This window comes from Pavona decussata, unplaced genomic scaffold, assembly GCF_977016875.1.
Source record: "Pavona decussata unplaced genomic scaffold, jaPavDecu1.1 SCAFFOLD_198, whole genome shotgun sequence".
NCBI lineage: Eukaryota > Metazoa > Cnidaria > Anthozoa > Scleractinia > Agariciidae > Pavona > Pavona decussata.
In genome coordinates this window covers 1,824,110-1,844,063 of record NW_028145606.1, presented here as the reverse complement: position 1 = coordinate 1,844,063, position 19,954 = coordinate 1,824,110, and the positions used below count along the sequence as shown (strand labels likewise).

Here is a 19,954-nt window from a genome sequence, read left to right as displayed (position 1 = left end):
ACCATAATTAGCTTTTAGCAAGAGAAAATACATGAAAATAATTATGGTTTGCCGAGTCCACCGTTACAGAAAACCATTTGAGTTCACTCGTAGCCAAGTTTCACAAGAAAGATTGGCTCAGTTTTAATTTCAGTTTAGTACAGTTTTAACCCCAAAACGCAACAATCCCCTTGACAAAGAAGTCACGAACTAGAACTGTCAGTATGTATCACGCTGAGCGCATTGAACCATTGATTTAATTTCCCTGCTGAGTTTTTTGTTTTTTCAATTCTCCTGTTGGCCGGGCTATTGTTCACATTGCACATGACAAGAACGACAGCATCTGGCACGGGTTTTGGAGCCCCGAGAAGATTCAGAATGATGTAAAAGAGAGAAGTAAGGAGAGAGAAGAGAGAAGAAGCTAGTGCCCGGGTAGGGGGGGGGGGGGGTTACTCCCATATATAATATGAGCTATATAGGTATGTGCCGCTGTGAAGGGTATGGTTTTCAGCGAGTTTACTCTCGAATAGGGTATAGAAATCGGAGAGTTTTGGCCTAGAACAGGGTATAATTTTCTGTGAAACTAATCAGTTGTTTAAAGAATTTAGTCTGAGAAAGTTTCCCGGTAAATGACATTTAAAAATCGGAAATAGGTCTAGGATAGAGTAGGGATTTTCGGTGTTTACTCTAGAATAGGGTTGCAAACCTCCTCCGGAAGCTAGTAACATCATGTGGTGACAATGGTGGCAAAACCCTTTGAACAACCGGAGGCAGTCATGACAGACTTTCACTTTTTAGCCAAATTAATTATTTCCCAGTTCCCAGTTTGTATGCCAACACTACCGATGAATGTTCTAAGATTCTAACTTTGGACCAACCATTAGCGTGTTATTTACGTTCAAACTCTAAAAGCAACATTCCTCTCCCCTCCCCACCTTCAACATGGCGTTTTCCCTCCCAAAACGCTTTTTCTAATAGTGGTAATTATTCAAGATACACAGGGTACTCTTAGAATCTAATACGGTCACCAACCACCCTCCCCTCCCTTGTGTCTGTCAATTCTCTTCGGTGGGGTAGTGCGGTTTATCAGGCGCCACAGGTAATAATAACAGCCGTTCCCTTGTCAAAGGCACTTCCGGTCGCGTTGGCAATTTCCGGTGGAAAAAATTCTCGTGTTCAATAACTCAATTTGTTTCCTATTAAACGTCTGAGTGTTATCAGCCGCAAACATTAATATTTGCAATCTCTTTTATGCGATAACAAAAGGGTAATAAATATAGAACAAATGGCAAGAGTCAAAAAGTCAGTTTAAATATGCAAGGATTGATGAAAGAGCGCTTTCACGTTGGTTGAGTGGTGACTGATACATTGTACCCCAGTTCAAGCTGTTTAATTGCTTTGCATTCCGCTTGACCGACGGTTTACAAGGCGAAATATTTTAGCAAATCGATTTATTTAACTCTTGTCTTTGAGGGGGTCTCGCCTAGGATCAAAGACCTTTCAAAGCTTTTGAAATTAGCACCCTTGTTGATTCTTAAAACTTTGTATGAGGCACTTTGAAAAAAGCGGCATGTAGGTTCAAAGGTCTTCAAAAGCTGCTCATTCTCTGTTTACGTCAAGAATTTTCAGTTTTGGAAACGGTCTGTTGCTCGGGAACCGTGTCATTTAATCAGGAGATTCAATCAACAAGGCTTTTATCACTCAATTCTAACAATGCATGGGCCGAATTTTTTTTAGGTGCCATTCAAAGTGGTAATTAGCTGTGACATTAACCCAGCAGAAATTGAAAAACGATATGCTTCTTGAACAAAAGCGCCGTGACGTGATTGGCTAAAAAGTCAGGCATTTGTCAACCAGGCGGTAATTTGTAGCATTTGATTGACAGCCAATTGTTCTGGAAAGTACACCGACCTTAGAAATATTCTCCTGAGCGCTGGAGTCTAGTTTCGTTCCAAAACATAACATCGTCGGCTCGGCATATCTTATAAATATCCGCCGTTTACTCTGCAAATTTGACAGGGAAACATGACGGGCTTGCACAGATTACTCGCGGCGGCCTTATTAGCTCTGTTCGTTTCACCAAACAGCGATGACTGCACACAGGCGTCGGCAGTGAATCCTATCAAAAATGGAACCACTTCGAAGAAGCTCCAAAATGAGATTCTAAATAATCTTCCATCACCCCGTCGACAAAGACATAATCCTCGTGCTCACAACTCGGCAAAGAGGCAATCATCAGCTTCTGAAGCCACATCGGTAAAGAATGGGACCACTTCTACAAAACTTCAGCGAGAAATCTTGAATCTGCTTGGCTTGCCGCGTCGTCCTCGACTGAGCCTCAACACTCGTTTGCACGGTCGTAAAATGTCTGCTCCTCGCTATATGATGGGCTTGTACAATAGCCTGGAAATGAATGGGACTGCTCCCGATGGGGGATTTTGCTGCAATAACACGATCACCGATTCAAGGGCGGTTGGAGCTGATACCATTATGAGCTACCTGAACCACGGTAAGTCCATAAAGTGAGTGTAGAGTCCGAATTGACTTTTTCGCTGCGTTTTAGTATGGTTGATTAAGATCGGAAGATAAACAGTCCAAATTGTATAATCTCTGACGGGATTTGACGGTTTTATGTGGTCTGGTTCTTTACATTATCGAATTAAAAAGGTAGGCGCATACGGTTAAAAGCCTGGAAATGATCGGTCTTAAAAGCTTACCAATCGATGTAGATAACCAACAAAGTGTTTGTTATGAAATTAACCAACGCGTGCATACAATCGTGGATATGTAGTGAAATGTACAACCGGCTTCGTGAATTTACCCGTTATAAACTTTAAACGTCGTCGTGGTAGCATGTCGCAGTAGTTCGCATAAAAACCAATATCAAACTCCATTTCCGACCCTAAAAATGACAAATGTAATTTATTTATTGTGCCTACTTGAAAAATCTTGTGGTCTCTTCGTCTGCAGCGGAAGAAGTCACCCTTGTCAAGTGAGAATTAATTACCACTTTCCAAGATACTTCTGAAAGATCGCACTTCTCCAGTGCTTTTTGTATTTGTTAACAATATTTGCATCACCGACAAAAATTTTGATTTCAGGATCAATATTTCCCACTAGAACTCTGCAGAAACGTGGAACGCACGACATGAGAAAAAAAACTTCAAAGTCTTTCTTGTTGTACTAGCGAAGATTTAAAGGGCGGAAAGTAATGCGATAATGGAGTCTGGCGTGGCCATAGTTTTGTTCGGAATAATGAAATATAGCGATAGTTCATGCAGAGCAAGAAAAACGACATATTCCTAAAGAAATGAATGAATTAGAAGATTATTATAAAATTATAGAACTGTTCGCCCGTACCCTGTGAATATCCTGGGCTTTTTCCCCCCGGGGGGGGGGTATTGGGAGGGGGTGCTCTATACAGTAAGCATCACCCTCCTAGTATGCGAAAGGTTAGCTTTTAGCGAAGTCAAAAATGTTAGTTATTTTAAGAGGTCGCAAAAGAAAAACGTGAACCGAGTAGGAAGCATTGGGCAAATTGTGGGGAGAAATAATAAATGCGACTGCCGTGTACAAATAACTTCGGGGATATTTATCTGTCTTTGGGATATCTGTGAGGCACAAGAAATTTGCTGTATTTATGTGAAAGGGGAACCATTTGGGTAAAAAGTTTTGATAGGAAAACGGGTTCAACCTCATGGAGAAGCCTCTCCGTGTGGAAATTTTTTGGTACCCTCCCCCCCTTCCCCCGATATTCACCTGATTACGCAATTATTCCAAAAAATTCCATATCCCAGGATTTCCACAAAGAGAGAGAAGTGGTTTTGATTTCAGCCAGACAATTCGTGGAACAAAGTAAATATTATTATTATTATTATTATTTTTAATAAATACATTATAGGCGAGACTCCACTCCAGTGCTTATTTATAGCTATATTTTTTTAGAAGCCAGAAACTCATTTAAACGGCTCGATGTTAGTTCCTGATAAGGAAATTGATGTTGGCTTGGTCGCTAAATTTAGCTTTTCAATTGAACTGTTTTTATCGTCTTTGTGTATTCAGATTTCACAGGGGCATACAAGAGTTTTCTGTTCGGATGCCAAAGAAACTCAACGAGGACATGTAGGGGAACGAATACTGTAAAATGTTGTCTTCCATGTTGATTGTTTTGTGTCCTAATTAAAAGAGAAATTCGGTTTTGTAAACTAACACAGATTGATTTGTCCGAATATTTCAGCTGAAATTTAAGTTGCCGAAAGTTTTAGGAAACAGAATTTTATTCCCCGCTGTTGTTGGTACGAAAATGCTATGGCGGACATTTTTCGCATGTTTGACGACACATTTGCACCGTCGTCAAAATGAAAAAGAATTAGTTTTTCCAGTACGGAATTATGAGCTGCCATTTGCCGAAGAAAATTGTTTAAAAATTGTTACGACTAAATTGGAATTACCCCCGATTACAATTATTGTTTAATCCACGCTATTCTGAATAACATTTTAGCGCCGCTGTGGAAACAGCCTATTCACTCTTTCTCAGTAATACTTAGAAACCTTAAAGCTACTCATTTTGTTTTTTTATTTTTTTATTTTTGGTCTGCAAGCGCTGTATCAATATTATGAGATGTTGGCGATATTTGGTATACACCTTAGAAACGCTTTCCCGCAATGGTGAATTTTACGCGGTTATAAATAATCGAAAACATTCATTCTCACTGTATTTTGTAACCGATTGTTTGACAGAAAGATTTATGATCGGATAGCAGAAATTACAAAGTTCATCAAACTTGAAAATAGCTCCCTTCAAATCACTGAAGCGTCGTCAACACTCCTGCTTTTTGAACCGGATGCCAGTTTTTCGTGCACAAGTCTGACATGCCTTGTCATTCGTTTTGCTTTAAACATTGTAAACTTTCCATTTACTTTTATCGACACGTCATCGTGTTAGAAATCTCCGTTTTTGCCATACAAACGTAAATGACAACTCTCTGTTCTTTTCAAAAATCTGCTCTTTGTATGGGCTGTGTTGTCCGAGTGTTTTGAATCGTTTTTGTTCGTACAAGTGTGCACGAAACAATCACGAAGGGCCAAACCGGGTTTAAAAATCGCCGTCTTCAATTTAGAAACGTTTTAAAACGACACTGTTTGGATGGGGACTGAGTCAAAAGATTTTATTTGTCTCGTCACTCATAACTTTATATTACAATTAAATATTACACCCTACACAGACAAAGGAGATGATGAAAAGAGTACTCACGCTATTTTCGGCCACACGCACCCGTTTTCATCAATTTTCCGTTTTCCCACAAATTCCAACACGTCGACCTTTTAAGAGCGACCAAATTGCGGAACTTTGACAACGTCTAATATTGTTTCTCCGAGCGCGCAAGGCTAAAGGCCCTTTTAAACGGTTTCAACTGATTTGCTTCAACATGCGTTCAACACTTTGTTGAACCAAATGTTGGGGAAGTTTGAACAGGTCGTTCAACATTGTTGAAATTGAAAGCTTGTTGAAAGTGTGTTGAATCAAATATAAATTGGTTTGAACTCTTCAACATTTCCTTTGTTCTTAAAAATGTTGATTGGCATTGAAGCCGTTCGGAACACTCCGTTCATCCAACCATCATTCAACGAATGTTGGTCAAATGAAACCAATCTAAAACGCTCTTACGTTTTAGTAACCTCTTCCGGTTCTGCTTTGCGATTGTTTTTGGAAATCTCCGTTGTTTTTTTGCCTCGACATCACAGTTCTTAGGTCTAAAAAGCTTTTGCTCCTGGAAATTTGGCGCGATTAGAATCATCCTGAAGTGTGACCATTGACTCGGAAGCTTTTACGAAGTACTCGTCGTGCGGCTGTTTTTAAAATATGCTGTACAAGACCGTACAAGGTGGTTCTATATTTTCAAGTCCGTTGATAAATAGCTTGCAGAATACAGCCGCCGTAGCCTAGTTGATGAAATCATGCAAATGAAAGCTACTGAGCAGTACTTTCCTGTGGTGCTGTTGATTATGTTGTACAAGGTGGTTCTAACTTTTGAGGCTGGATGAAATCCTAAAGTGCGACCATTGGAATGAAAGCCACTGAGTAATACTTTCCTGTGGTGCTTTTGATTATGTTGTGCAAGGTCAGGTGGTTCTAACTTTCGAGTCTGTGGATGAAATCCTACCTAAAGTGTGACCATTCAAATGAAAGCTACTGAGCATGCAGTACTTTCCTGTGGTGCTGTTTATTTTTCTGTACAAAATGGTTCTTACTAAATGTGAATTTGTGGATGAAATCCAAAAGTGTGACCATTCAGATTAAAGCTTTTGAGCCGTGTTGTGCTGTTTATTTTGCTATTTTGCTGTACATGGTGGTTCTTACCTTTGAGTCAGTGGGTGAAATCGTTAATAAGTGTGACCACTTAAATGACAGCGATGCGACAGGTCCATGTTTTGATGGTGGTTGTTTGTAGTAGGTTCGTTCTGGAATGTATAAGTATACGGAGACTTAAATACAACTGTAGTTGTAGATGCAGACATACTGTGTAATATTGTTAAGCCTATGTATAATTTGTTTTCTGCGTGGCTTATGTAAACCTGTCTGCGCCCTTAGCGAGGGTCCAATTTCCGTGATCGGACGTTTGTATAGTCCCAAATAATGGTGAGAAGTATGCGATGCAAAAAGTTAATCTCCAGTATGTAGTCATTCCACGGTCACTTTTTATAATCTAGCGATAAAAATAACATTTAATCGTCAGGCCCGACTTATTATGCTACCTCTGCACTGTTTGTAAATTAGGAAAACAGTGTTTTTTGGACGCTGTGAGCCAAAAGACGCCAAGATGTCAGACTGAAAGACGATTACTTTACTGCTTGGAAAACGAGACTAAGAAAGTATGCTTTCCGGAATTGCTTCTGAGATTTCGTTTTTAATTTCGGTTATTATAGGAAAACATATTTGGCTATTTCTTGGTGGCGCGCGCATTCTTGAAATAAAAACAAACGAACGCACCCTTAGTTGTAGAATATTGGAAAGCAAAGAAAGGCACTCGAATGAAAAGTTTTTCTCACTACATGTAGCTTTTACTCAGTTGAATGGTCACACTTGAGAACTTCATTCCCATATTTATAAGTGAGAACCACCTTGTACTGCATAATAAACAACACCACAGGAAAGAAATGCTCAGTCGCTTTTATTTGAATGGTCACACTTAAGATTTTCATCCACAGACTCAAAAGCTAGAACCACCTTGTACAGTATAATAAACAGTACCACAGGAAAGTACTGCTCAGTAGCTTTTTCATTTGAATGGTCACACTTTAGGATTTCAACCGCAGCCTAGAAAGTTAGAACAATCTTGTACAGCATAATAAACGGCATCACATGAGAGTACTGCTCAGTAGCTTTCATTTGAATGGTCACAGACTCAAAGGTTAGAACCACCTTGTACAGCACAATCAGCAGCACCACAGGAACTTACTGCTCAGTAGCTTTCATTTGAATGGTCACACTTGAGGATTTCATCCACAGACTAAAACGTTACAACCACCTTGTGCAGCATAATAAACAGCACCACTGGAAAGCCCTTCTCAGTAGCTGTTATTTGAACCGATTTAATCACCCCAACATTTCAAAAAACAAATAAATAAATAAATAAATAAATAAACAAAAAAATCATGAAGCAAGGTGAAACTATTCTGAGCGTGATATGCGAAAGAGTCCAGATGCCCACTTTTGGGACAAAATCACTGAATGTTCACCTAATCCTTTAAACGTTTTTCGTTACGCCGGATGTACTTTTCGGATGCTCGGACACACACAGGACAATCCGGTTCTAATTGTTGAGACTGTGAACTGGGACATGATCATTTGAACAATGAAGGTAATTAGACGGCACTCTTATGAGACAGCTGTTTATTCGGAATTGCAACTGCATAGTTGTCTGTTTTTTCTTTGAAAAAATAATCTCCTTAGTCAGCTTAAGATAGGCTGTCTTTTATTTTATTTTATCAGAAAACCAGATTTTATCCACTGGGGAGCGGACCAGTTGTCTCTTTTCGTGAGTCTCGTCACTGCGCTGGTGTCCAAAAGTAATACGAAAGTACAATCAACTCTCGCCTTGCGGACACCTCGTTATTACGGACATCCCGATAATACGGACAGCAGCTAAATCCCCGGCAAAAATAAATTACCGACTTTTGACTGAAATAAATTCGCACTATTACGGACTCTCGTCATTAAGGACACTAACCCGCGGTCCCGAGGGTGTCAGCAATAAAGGGAGTTGACTGTAGTCACTATACAGTCGCAACAAACCAATCACTGAACTAAGCGGGATCCAAACGCGAGATTGGCTGTTTTATTTTTCGTGTTTTTGACAGATGCCAGTGATGAATTGCGCACAGCCCATATAGGATTCGGTATAGCCTTCGTATCAAGGGTTTCAGTGTGGTCTTGTGTTCTTTTCCCTTTTAGTGAAAAACGTACTAAACCGTACCGAAACACTTGCCACGCAGGCTACATTCGGTATTAGTATTTTTCCCACTGCCCCGTTCGCAGCTCTTCAGTAGCATTCCTTAGCTAGCCGTTGTTTTAACAAGTATTCCCGATGTAAATATCGCGTTTAAAATCTCTGAAAAACGTTTTCCCTGAAAGTGCGATACAATAGCGCACACTTGACTAAAAAAAAACGTCTTGTGGTAGAACGCGGTCCTAAATGTACTGTTTGCCCTGTGACCGTAACAAGGTGCAACCCAAGCGTAGCAAAATTTGACTTCATCGTTTTTTCGATACTCCCCCCGTTTTTTTTTTTTAATTTCTTTTATGTTATTATTTTTTTTTTTGTTTGCCACCAAATGTAATTTATAGAATCGTTTCCTTTCCTTCCCCGCCCCTCCCCCCCGCTCCTACTTTTTTTGCTCCTTTTTGCCAAATGCCCCCCGCTTGGCTTGAAGGAAACGGAAACGACTGCTACGCAGGCTAACTAAATAAAGGAAAATTGCGAGGAAGCACAAAGAAACCACGAGGTTATGCAGCATGTACTTTCCCGTCATAATATGTTGGGGAAATTTGGCCTCTCCTGCCTCAGGCACGTGTGAGTAAACATAGAATACTTCCAAACTATTAGGGCCAGTTATTTAAAAAGAGCCTAACTTAGGCCGCGGCTTAAGACAATCAGTGGGTCTCCAAATCTTTTTTTAAGTGGTGTATCTTAAGTAGATAAATAGTTTTCTAGTCTGGGATGCAAGCGTTCTTGTTACCGTTGGCAGTAGACAATGTTTAGGTATGATTGTTGGCAAAATTAAAAACGGCTTAGAACTTGGTTTTATTAAACACCGTCTATTAAACTGTCTTTTAATAACTGACCGTTAATGTACAGTGATGAGAAGCCTATGAGCTATTTGTTTCTGGACGCTGCTATATCTGACAGTTGGAGCATTGCCGGATAACCATATACTTTTGATGGGTTAAAGTGCGAAATAAAACTGTCAGACTGATCGGTACTGGCAAAACTGGAAAATGTGGTAAAAAGAATATAATAATCTACAAACAAACAGTGGACGAATAGTCACTTTGCGGAGGTGCCACTGAAATTCCCATTTATTTATTTATTTGTTCATTTTATTTTATTTTTATTTATCTGACCTCGACTCGGGCTCGAACTTGACTAGTGGTATGAGTAAACTTTTGGTAAACATTTGTCTTAGCTTTCTCCGTAGGTCTTGACAAAACAACGATCTTTCTTCAAAGAATGATTTCCACCGTTAGGCAGTCGATTTTTCCTGGGGTCTTCTTTCGATTGAAATCGTAAAAAGATATAGACACACTTCGAAACCTTTTGCCTTGGTACAGTGGGCACAGTCTTGACCTTTGGTTTACCAATAGAATTAATGCGTGCACTATAAAACCGGTTTGACAACAGAAAGTCAAAGTCCAGCAGCACCGATACACGAACGGGAAAATATTGGTTTATGTCAATGAAACAGCCTTCAATATAATAAGCGGTCACGTGAACAGAATCAAAAGGGATCCAAACAGCCGATATTACTCACATCCCTGGGCGCTGACCATTTGGCCAAAAAATCCTGAAATTTCGGTTTGAAGTCAAATGGTAAGGTAATTTTTCGGAAATTGTGGAGTACCTATAGAGGTTCTCCTCTTTTTCCATTCAGAACGGAACGGCGGAAAATTACTTACCATTTGAATGAATCTGCCGTTTGCAGGCCTTTTCCGGCGAGAGCGGGACGAAACGCCTGATAGATTGATAGATATTAAATGGTAAGCGCAATCTCATCCGGTTGGTCGGTCGAATTCTGAAAATCCCTCACCATTATGCAACGGCTACACCAACCGAATGTTCCCTACAAATGGTAAGCACACCCAGTTTCGATGATATGAAGTATTTGGTATCGCAGCTATCGAAAATCATCGCTCACGCTCGCCGGGTCCGCATACTTTTTTTTTTGAAAGTGTTCGAGCCTTTTCGGATGTTTATGGTAAAGTAGATTGCATGTTTGTTTACAAATTTATATGGAATTGTTTTTTTCCTTCAGTTGAGCGATTCGTGGTTTTCAAAATAGTCCGTTTTCGCGAAAGGATTGTCAAAGAGAGAAAAAAATCTTGTAAATAAATTAATGCCCTTCCAATGACTCGCACAACATTTAGAATGGCTTTCTCGTAGCTTTTTTAATACCTCGAAACGAAAACTGAACGTGTTCGGTTTTCAGACTTATTTTTTGTTTGTTTACGTATTTGTTTGATTTGCCTGAAGGCAATCTTGAAAAAAAAAAAAATTTACAAGATGCATTTCAATCTTGATCTCCTTGATCTTGTGTACCAGGATTCTGAGACAAAGAAACTAAAATACGTGCTCGTGTCATATTGTTTCTATTTCCGCCTTTTTATCGCCAGTCTGTACTTCCTGACGTTTCCCTGAAATGTCTACAAGCGATTGTTAAACCTTGTTAATATATTTCCTGTTTAGTCGCAAACACGGCAAATAGATATGAATTAGGATTTCCATTAATTAATCGCATCCTTTAGGTCATATTAGAATTCCTGAGGTAGGCGAGTTCAAGGAATGTACTGACATTTTTGATATCGGTGTTTTTCGCTTTAAGCAGCTGTTCTTATCTTAAATACTGCAAATTGTCTCTTGATTATCTGCCCTTTGTGAAAAATATTCCACTTTGTTGAGACAAGTATCGTTATTTATCAAGGGAATCCCAGGGCGCTGACCATTTGGCCAAAAATCCGGAAGTTTCGGTTTGAAGTCAAATGGTAAGGTAATTGTTCGGAAAATGTGGAGTACCTATAGAGGTATTCCTCTTTTTACGTTCGGAACGGAACGGAGGAATTTGAATGAATCCGCCGTTTCCAGGCCTTTTTCGGCGAGAGCGGGACGAAACGCCTGATAGATATAAAACAGTAAAGGCAATCTCATCCGGTTGGTCGGATGAATTCGCAAAATCCCTTACCATTATGCAACGGCTACACCAACCGAATGTTTCCTCCAAATAGTATTGGTATCGCAGCTATCGAAAATCATTGCTCACGCTCGCCGGGTCGGCATACTTTTTTTTTGAAACTGTTCGAGCCTTTTTGGATATTTATGGTAAAATGAATTGCATATTTGTTTACAAATTTAGAAAAAAAAATTTTTTTACTTCAGTTGACCGATTCGTGGTTTTCAAAATAGTCAGTTTTCGCGAAAGGTTTGACAAAGAGAGTTAAAGCCCCTTCAAATGACTCGCACAACATTTAAAATGGCTTCCACGTAGCATTTTTAATACCTCGAAGCGAAAACTGAACGTGTTCGGTTTTCAGACTTTTTTTTTTCACGCATTTGTTTGATTTGCCTGGGAGCAATCTTGAGAAAAAACATGTTGTTACAAGATACATTTCAGTCTTGGTCTCCTTGATCTTGTGTACCAGGATTCTGAGACAAAGAAACTAAAAAAACGTACACGTTTCATATTGTATTCCGCTTCTATTTCCGCCATGTTATCGTCTGCACTTCCTGACGCTTCCCTGAAATGTGCCGAGACGATCTTCCATAAACTGCAAGCGATTGTTCAACCTTGTTAACATATTTCCTGTCATTCAGGTTTTCATCTTAATTAATCGCATTCTTTGGGTCATATTAGAATTCCTGAGGTAGGCGAGTTCAAGGAATGTACTGACATTTTTGATATCGGTGTTTTTCGCTTTACGCAGCTGTTCTTATCTTGAATACTGCAAATTGTCTCTTGATTATCTGCCCTTTATGAAAAATATTTCACTATATTGACCGCGATTTGGAAAGTGGAGGAGGCATGGCGTGGAGCTCTGTGAATGTGCATCCGATTTGAAACAATTTTCGTATGATTTGATCTGTCAAAGCAAAACAAATCTACATCTGGGCCAAATTTGACGAATTTCGTAGGCGGTCGCATTTTCAGTTTTTAATATGCGTCTTGGCAGATTTGACCAGCAGCATATGGGCTCTTGCCAGCAGATTTAAACCTTCCAGAGTTCAATTCGTTTTTTGGCTCAATTTCAAGATGGCGCCCGGTGATGACCGTCAAATCCATTGTGGTATTCAAAAAGAACTTTGACTACGCTTCATCAGGTTTCACTGTCATTCCTGGGTGTGCCCGTTATAACCACGCGTATTTTACCGGCGTATATAACGTTGTGATGTTGCAGAATTAAGTTATAAGTGCGAGAAAAAACACTCACTTTCTAGTTCAAAAAAGTCACTTAGAATTCATGTTGTCTTGAAGTGGGTGTGAGTCTTCATATATCTTGCAAGGCTGTCAGATTAAAAGTTCAGGCCTGAAATCATGCTCAGTAGCTTTCAGTTAATGACCACTGCACTTAAGATTTTATCCACGGCCTCTAATGTAGTACCGCCTAACATACATTTAGCATCATGAACAACGATTCAGTTGCTCTCATTTGAATGGTTAAAGACACTTTAGCAGTACGGCAATGGTACCCAAGAGTTAGTGCTATTAGCGCTATCTTGTAGAGCATAAGCTGCTCCACAAGGAAGTTACTTCTCGCCATACGAAGGTTAAGCCCGTAAAAAACAGTCAAAACTGGTTTTTCATACGCCATCGACGTCATCCAAAAAATAACAATCAGTTGTAAATCTAAATGAACAAAATAACAATAACTTCGTGCCATGCTTCATATTTTCGTGCGCTCTTAATTTAGATTTTATGTAACATCCCTTTTTAGCACAAACAATCACAGGGCGCAGACATCAATTTTTGATGACGTTTTTATCCGCTGTTGACCTCTGATTTGTTGATTTAAATTTTGGAGGCGGAGTGGGTTGTATGGTAGGTTTACTGTCGACAGATTTTTAGAGGGGAAGTGGGGTGGGGGGTGGGGGTGTAGGGGGCAGCTTTAGCCGTCCGCCTCATAGAAGTGTAGGCTTTGAGAGTGTTACACTCTTCAGCTTTTAGTTTTTATTTAAACTTAGATTTTATGATCCAAGTATGGCTTTAGAGGTTAGGTTGAACAAGATATTTCAAGAGTTTTACTTGTTTTTTTAATCCGTAGTTCGGGGTGCCCGACCCAAGATTTCCAAACGACATGCTACATTCCGCTTCAAGATGGAGACGCCCAGAGGGGAAAAGATCACAGCCTCGGAATTCCGTATTTATAAGGAAGCGATCTTTCACGGACAAAGCGCGATATCTTGGCAAAACTCCACTTACATCGTCAAGTTGTTCCAGGTACGTAAGATCTTATTTTTCAGTAACTTCAGTACTTTTCCATTGTCAGTGCAAATTATTAGGCAAAAGAATAGACTGCAAGCAGTCCCTTTCTTGATACATTACTTGCAAAAAAATTTCGGACGTTTAATTTTTGGACACTTTTTTCCTCATTTCGGACAATTTTCGGACAAAAATTTTGGACACTGCCCTGAAACATGCCTAAAGTAAATTTACGACTAAAAAAACATGAATTAGACTGAAATAAAATCTGTGAAAATGATAGTTTTACTCTACCTTCAAGGTTTTACAGCCGGATACACCAACGAGAAAATAACACATACTCAATCAAGCTTATGCCTCAAGCAGTGTCTCAAATATTTTCCTTTCCAGTGATAAAAAGAACGACTGAGCAAAGCCGCCTAGTCCGAATTCTATCCATACCATGTATATTGGCTTTGAATATGTGATGCCGTCGCCCAGAAAGTACTTTTAAAGTTTTATACCATACTGTAAAAATTTCGGACGGTTTTATTTTCGGACACTATTTTTGTCCGAAATTAAAATCGTCCGAAATTTTTTGTAGTAATGTAGTCGAGAGGTCCCGCGAAATTGCCGAGCGCGAAAAAAACTGGAGCGAACAAGCGGAGGAGGGCTTGGAGAGAGGCGGGAAAAAGGGGAAAGGAAAAGCCCACCTCTCCCCCAGTCTATTCTAGTTTATTTCTCCTCGCTCCAGTCTCGCTGCGCTGTGAGCGCGCCCTCTCGACTAACCAGAAAGGGGTTGCTTGCAGTCTAGCAAAAGAAGGACTCGGTTTTCATATGAAAAACAGTGAGGTTTGTTTCAAAACAAAATCAACTTCAGCCTGTATTTGGGCTATTGTTGTGTGTTGCAAGGGATTTTTGTTTTAAAGTGGACAATTTTGGGTTCTTGAAATAGCTCTATGGACCTTATGGCGTTTTTTGCCCAATCCCAATCCCTCTCATTTCTCACTTGTTTTTACTTCACCACTAAATTTTGTCCGAAGCCGATGGGCTTAAATTAATCACGTGACATGATTGATTGTGCAGGCCTGTTTAAGCGGTTTCAACATTTGCTTGTTGAACGAATGTTGGGAAAATGTTGAACGAAGTGTTCAAACAGCTTCCACACCATTCAAGATTTTCGAGAACAAACGAAATGTTGTATGGATGTTGAATGAAAGTTTAAACCGATTTAAAGTTAGCCTCCCACGCAGTCGTTTGTAGGGAGTCCCCTAAAAACGTCTGCGTGGGAGGCTAATTTAAATTTGGTTCAACAAGCTTTCAACAAGCCAAGGTTTCAACATTTTTTACGCTTTCAACAATGTTAGACGACCTGCTCAAACGCGCCCAACATTAGGTTTAACAAAGCGTTGAACCAAATGTTGAAACCGTTTAAACGGGCCTTTAGGTAGCTTAGTGAGCAGCTTACTTGTGCTAGTCTAGCTAGCATCCCGTCTGGAAATAGGAAGAAATGGGGGTGGGGGGGGGGGGGGAGGGGGAAAGGGTGGGTGGTAATTTTACTGTTTGCTACCTTATTGTGGTTGTGTTTTCACTAGGACAATTTTAGCTAGATAAAGCCGGAAAAGTCCGGAAATACAGTGAAAACAGTTTGTCTTTTGTTTAGCGAGTTAAAAATGCAAGCTGTTTTCACGAGAGAAAACAAGAGATTATCTCGCCTTTAAGACCGGAAAATCACGTAGAGTTATACTACTTCGCGAGATGGTATAACTTGTCCTGGTAAATACTGCAGCCAATCACATTGCACGTAGTGACAGCCGCCTGTCAAGTAATTTGGCAATGTTATTTACTGGACGCTAGTTTCGAGTTTCAGTTCGCCTCGTAGTTCACTTTGCAAAACAGAAAAACGACGGATGACTTCAACAATACCTCAAAACCAAAACGGTCGTCTTGCCGGATAAGCCCACACGGCCTTGCACTTACGGCGATGAATGTTGTTTTGCCGTTGGACAACACTTCGTCGCATCCTCCTCATCTGTAGAGACGTTAACCGCATCCTCTGAGAGAAACTCCTCCTTTTTGGCATAAATATAGTGAGAATCAACATAAAAGAAGTTATTAAATTAAAAGCGGTTCGTCTGCTGCAATTTTTGAAAGTAGCGCGCTTTTGTAATTTGAATATTTAATTTAGCGGCTCAAATTCCGGGTTAAATTGCACAATGGAAATAGATACCATGTTTAACTAGTTAATCTCAGTCTGTAAACAACCACCAAGAAAGAATGTTCAGCTAGTAAATTGGCCTAGTGAAAACACAGCCTGTGTTATGCTTATTCTAGATCTGACTTGACGTGGAGACTTGTCTTGTAATTTTAGTCCTTTGCTAAGGGTGTTTTCCATTTGCCAGACAGTCTGACTGACTGGCCGGTCAGATTGGCCAGTCTGTAAATCGAATGCGTCACGATGGGATGGTACTGCAAAATCTTGAAAAATGATTACTTCGAAACTGGTGCGCGCTATTTTGAAGAAATCTTAAGGACTAGGATAAAACTTATCCTTTAAATTGGAACATGCTGTTTACGAACTGACTGGTTTGGCCGGCCAGTTGTGACAAATGGAAAGCGACCTGCAGGTGAGTCACTCATGCAGGGAGGTGAGTGGCAGAAAGACTTTGACTTGTTGTGGACTAAGCCGGGCTAAGAACTCGAAGTGAGTTGCAAAAAGTGAACTATTATTTAACCAGGCGATTTTGTTTTTATCTTTATAGGTTATTCAGCCTGCAAGAATACTAAAGTTATTGCACGAACGCGTGTTTAGAAGCTGGGATTCAGGTTGGGAAGCCTTTGATATAACACCCGCTGGTCTTTCGTGGGCTAAAGAGCCAAGTAAGAACTTTGGAATAGAGCTGTCGGTGCACACTCTAGCAGGAGTCGAGTTAAACACATCTAGTGTCGGCTTTGTCGGTTTTCACGGCCCTCAGGAAAAGCGACCATTTTTGGTGTCGTTTTACCAGCAAGATGGCGAGCAAGACGTGACTTATCGCCGATTTTACCCACAGAATTCTTTTCTGCCTCGGTCGCGTCGCTCCCCACGCTCACTGGGTTCACAGTTTACCAACGTTGGCGGTACAGGACACCACAGGAGTGGCAACCCAAAGAGTTGTAGTCGGAGGATGCTGTACGTGAGTTTTGAGCGGCTGGGATGGCAGGATTGGATAATAGCTCCTGAAGGGTATGTGACACATCACACAACACTGTAATGGACCACGTATCGCGTCACGCAATACTCATAACGGCTGTGTAACGCGTCACTCAACACACACACATCATGGGCATTTTATGTACCATTCAATACATTGGAGGGCTACAGTCGACTCCCGATAACTCGAACCTTCAAGGGAAATTGAAAAAGGTTCGAGTTATCGAGGGTACAATTATCTAGAAAATGACCTGAAGAGAAAGGAAAATTGGTTCGAGTTTTTGGGAGTCGACTGTATAAAACGCGTCACACAACACTCCAGAGGGATATGCAATGTGCCACATGCATACAACTTACCAGAGACCAATTCCACTTGTCACACAACACTCTTAATACTATGTATCGCCCGCGGCGACTTCAGTGAACCTGAATAATGTTTTAAATATTTGAGTAAACGCTCAGAAACTTTAGGACTTTTTCAGAGATTTATCTGGAAAAAAGTCGATGCGGGTCGGTTAGTGTTCATAGACTTTGATGTTTCCATGGCAATCAAGACAGGCAGTCTTTTCAGGGAACGTAAAATCCCTTTGTAAAGTAAAGAAAAATGACTTTTCTTCCCGTAATTTTTATGGTTTTAGCTCATAATACTGTTTCTGTATTGGTTTTAATTACTTTTCGTTCAACTTCGGCGCTTTCCTGAAGTATTGGGAAAATCCAGATATCCAAGATGGCGGATCTAAAATGGCCGCCATTTGGCAGTCATATCCTTACAACATACAACAACCTAAGTAGGTTACGTAACGCTTAAGACAACCACAGTTAGATTCACATTTCACGTTTCTGCGAGAGAATCAGTAAAGAGATAATAGCGCAAAACAATTCTGTCCTTTGATACTAGGACCAAACTATTCAAGTTACTAAGAAACGAACAACGGCGAACGGCAAACGTAAGATACTCGTGGTCACGTGGCCATTTTTCCCCTTTGCCGTTTGTCGTAAACGTGTGATCCTAAATTTCTCTATTGACTACATCTCCACAAAATTTTTTAGTTATAGAGCAATACCACAAGAGTTCAACCCCACTCTGGCCAGAATAACGACTAATTTTCACTTAACAATCCTCACAGGTACTCTGCATTCTTCTGTTATGGCCAGTGTTCGTTTCCGCTCAGCGCACACATGAACGCCACCAACCACGCTATAGTACAGACACTGGTACATCTCATGAATCCAAGCACTGTTCCTCAGCCTTGCTGCTCTCCGACCAAACTCACAGCTATCTCAGTGCTCTATTTCGACGACAGCAACAACGTTGTCCTTAAAAAGTACACCAACATGGTTGTCAAGGCGTGCGGTTGCCATTAGCTACCTGACAGATAACAGACTATAATCGAATCGGTCTCTCTTTTCGCGCGTGGATAGCCTCGCGGGAACGGAAAGACACGCGATTGCGTGCACACAAAAACTGAGAGCTTAAAAGCTGTAATATATTCCATACTTTCAGAAATTTGGTGTCTCAGATAACACCTGTAAGTTCTATACTTAGAAAGGTTGCTACTTTTTGTCTTAACAGCCGTCTGCACTGTTAGATTGGGCTGTGTTTATTTCTGGTGGTCAACAGCAATAGTTTACTTTTAAGTCTGCTCACATTCTTCCATTTTCCTGTGTGCTGATCAAGATCTTGAGGAAGCACAATGTTACCTACGAGGTGGGAGTAGTGTTCAAGAAAAAGTAGTTCAAGCTATACCCTCGCCCATCCCCCACCCTCCCGTCTAATGGCCGTTGTACTTTTTTCAGGTTTGGCTTTCCGTGTCGCTAAAAATAGCAATAGAATAAACTTCTTCAGCACGTTGAGTGAAAGTCCGAAAAAACGAATCCCCTTACAACGAAATCCCCGGAATAACGAGGGATTCTCCTCAGCCCGGTTAAATTTACAGTAAAATGTATCGAACGGAACTCCGGGATAACAGACTACAAATTATAACGGACACAATATCACAACATACACAAAAGCCCAACCCTAAATTTACTTGATAATGAATATCTTTCAACAGGCGAGTGAAGTTAAATGTGAAGCAGATCAAGGGAGTTTGAAATTTTTAATCCTTTTATTATTTCATTATGAAAGACTAAGTTCCATTTACAGCCATTTTATTGAAGAGTTTTCTTATCATTTGTATCAACTAGTCAGAAAGGAACAAATTAAATATTAACCAAATCTCGATACAGTCAACTTTCGCCTTGCGACGGGACACCTCGCTATTACGGACACCCCGATGATACAGACAGCAGCTAAATCCCCCGCAAAAATTAATTATAGTCGTTTGACAAAAACAAATTCCCGCTATTACGGACTTTGCGGTCCCGAGGGTGTCCGCAATAAAGGAAGTTAACTGTATTGAGAATTTTGCAATAAGAAGCGCGCAGATAAAGAATATCTGTGTTCACTATTGTCAAAAAATCCATATAGAATCCCCCTATTTGATATCCAATACTTCTGTTATTTCCACACAAATTCGTTTGAACGGGGTTTTGTTTAAAACGGATCCCCGTTACAACAAATACTTCTCCCATAACCCTTAGCAATTCGTTATATCGGGGTATCACTATTAAGTGAAACTTGTATTAAATGGAAATCTCCGGGACCTTAACTAGGTGTCCCTTTAATACAGCCTCTGGTAAATTATGCAGTAGTAGTTAATTGTTGACCCAGTATACCCGTCCTTTATTATTCGCGCATTTCATTGTATTTTAGTTCATAATTTGGAACTAGTGATGCATTATAGTCAACAAAATATGGTGTACAAAAAGTCGTAAAGGACGCTTTTGGTTGAAGACCGCAGTAATCCGGTAATTTAAAGATATATTCTAAAAACACTTGAAAGTGTCCCTTTAAGGACGGTGCCTAATAATAAAGAAGTTTTTTTTGTGCGGTTTATGGCTTTGCGGGAAAAGCAGATCTTAGCAAGGCCTATTGGAATCCAAAAATAAAATTGGGGGTAAGCACGCTTTTTTTTAGAGATGAGCAACAATATTTCTAAAAAGTGCCAGAATATAAAGTAATGTATGGGATTTTTTCTAAATTGAAGCTTAATTATCTCTGAAAAATGCATG

At 40.1% G+C, this 19,954-nt stretch overlaps 1 protein-coding gene across 1 annotated transcript; it reads left to right on the top strand.

Annotated features, from left to right (window-relative positions):
• Positions 1 to 1,818: 1,818 nt before the first annotated feature.
• On the top strand, positions 1,819 to 19,526 carry LOC146461506 (bone morphogenetic protein 7-like). Its single transcript, XM_085086925.1, has 4 exons — positions 1,819 to 2,488; positions 13,511 to 13,686; positions 16,410 to 16,873; positions 17,968 to 19,526. Exons 1-4 carry the CDS (start codon positions 2,005 to 2,007, stop codon positions 18,203 to 18,205), a joined length of 1,362 nt encoding a protein of 453 aa, XP_084943051.1. The 5' UTR covers positions 1,819 to 2,004; the 3' UTR covers positions 18,206 to 19,526.
• The last annotated feature ends 428 nt before the right edge of the window (positions 19,527 to 19,954 follow it).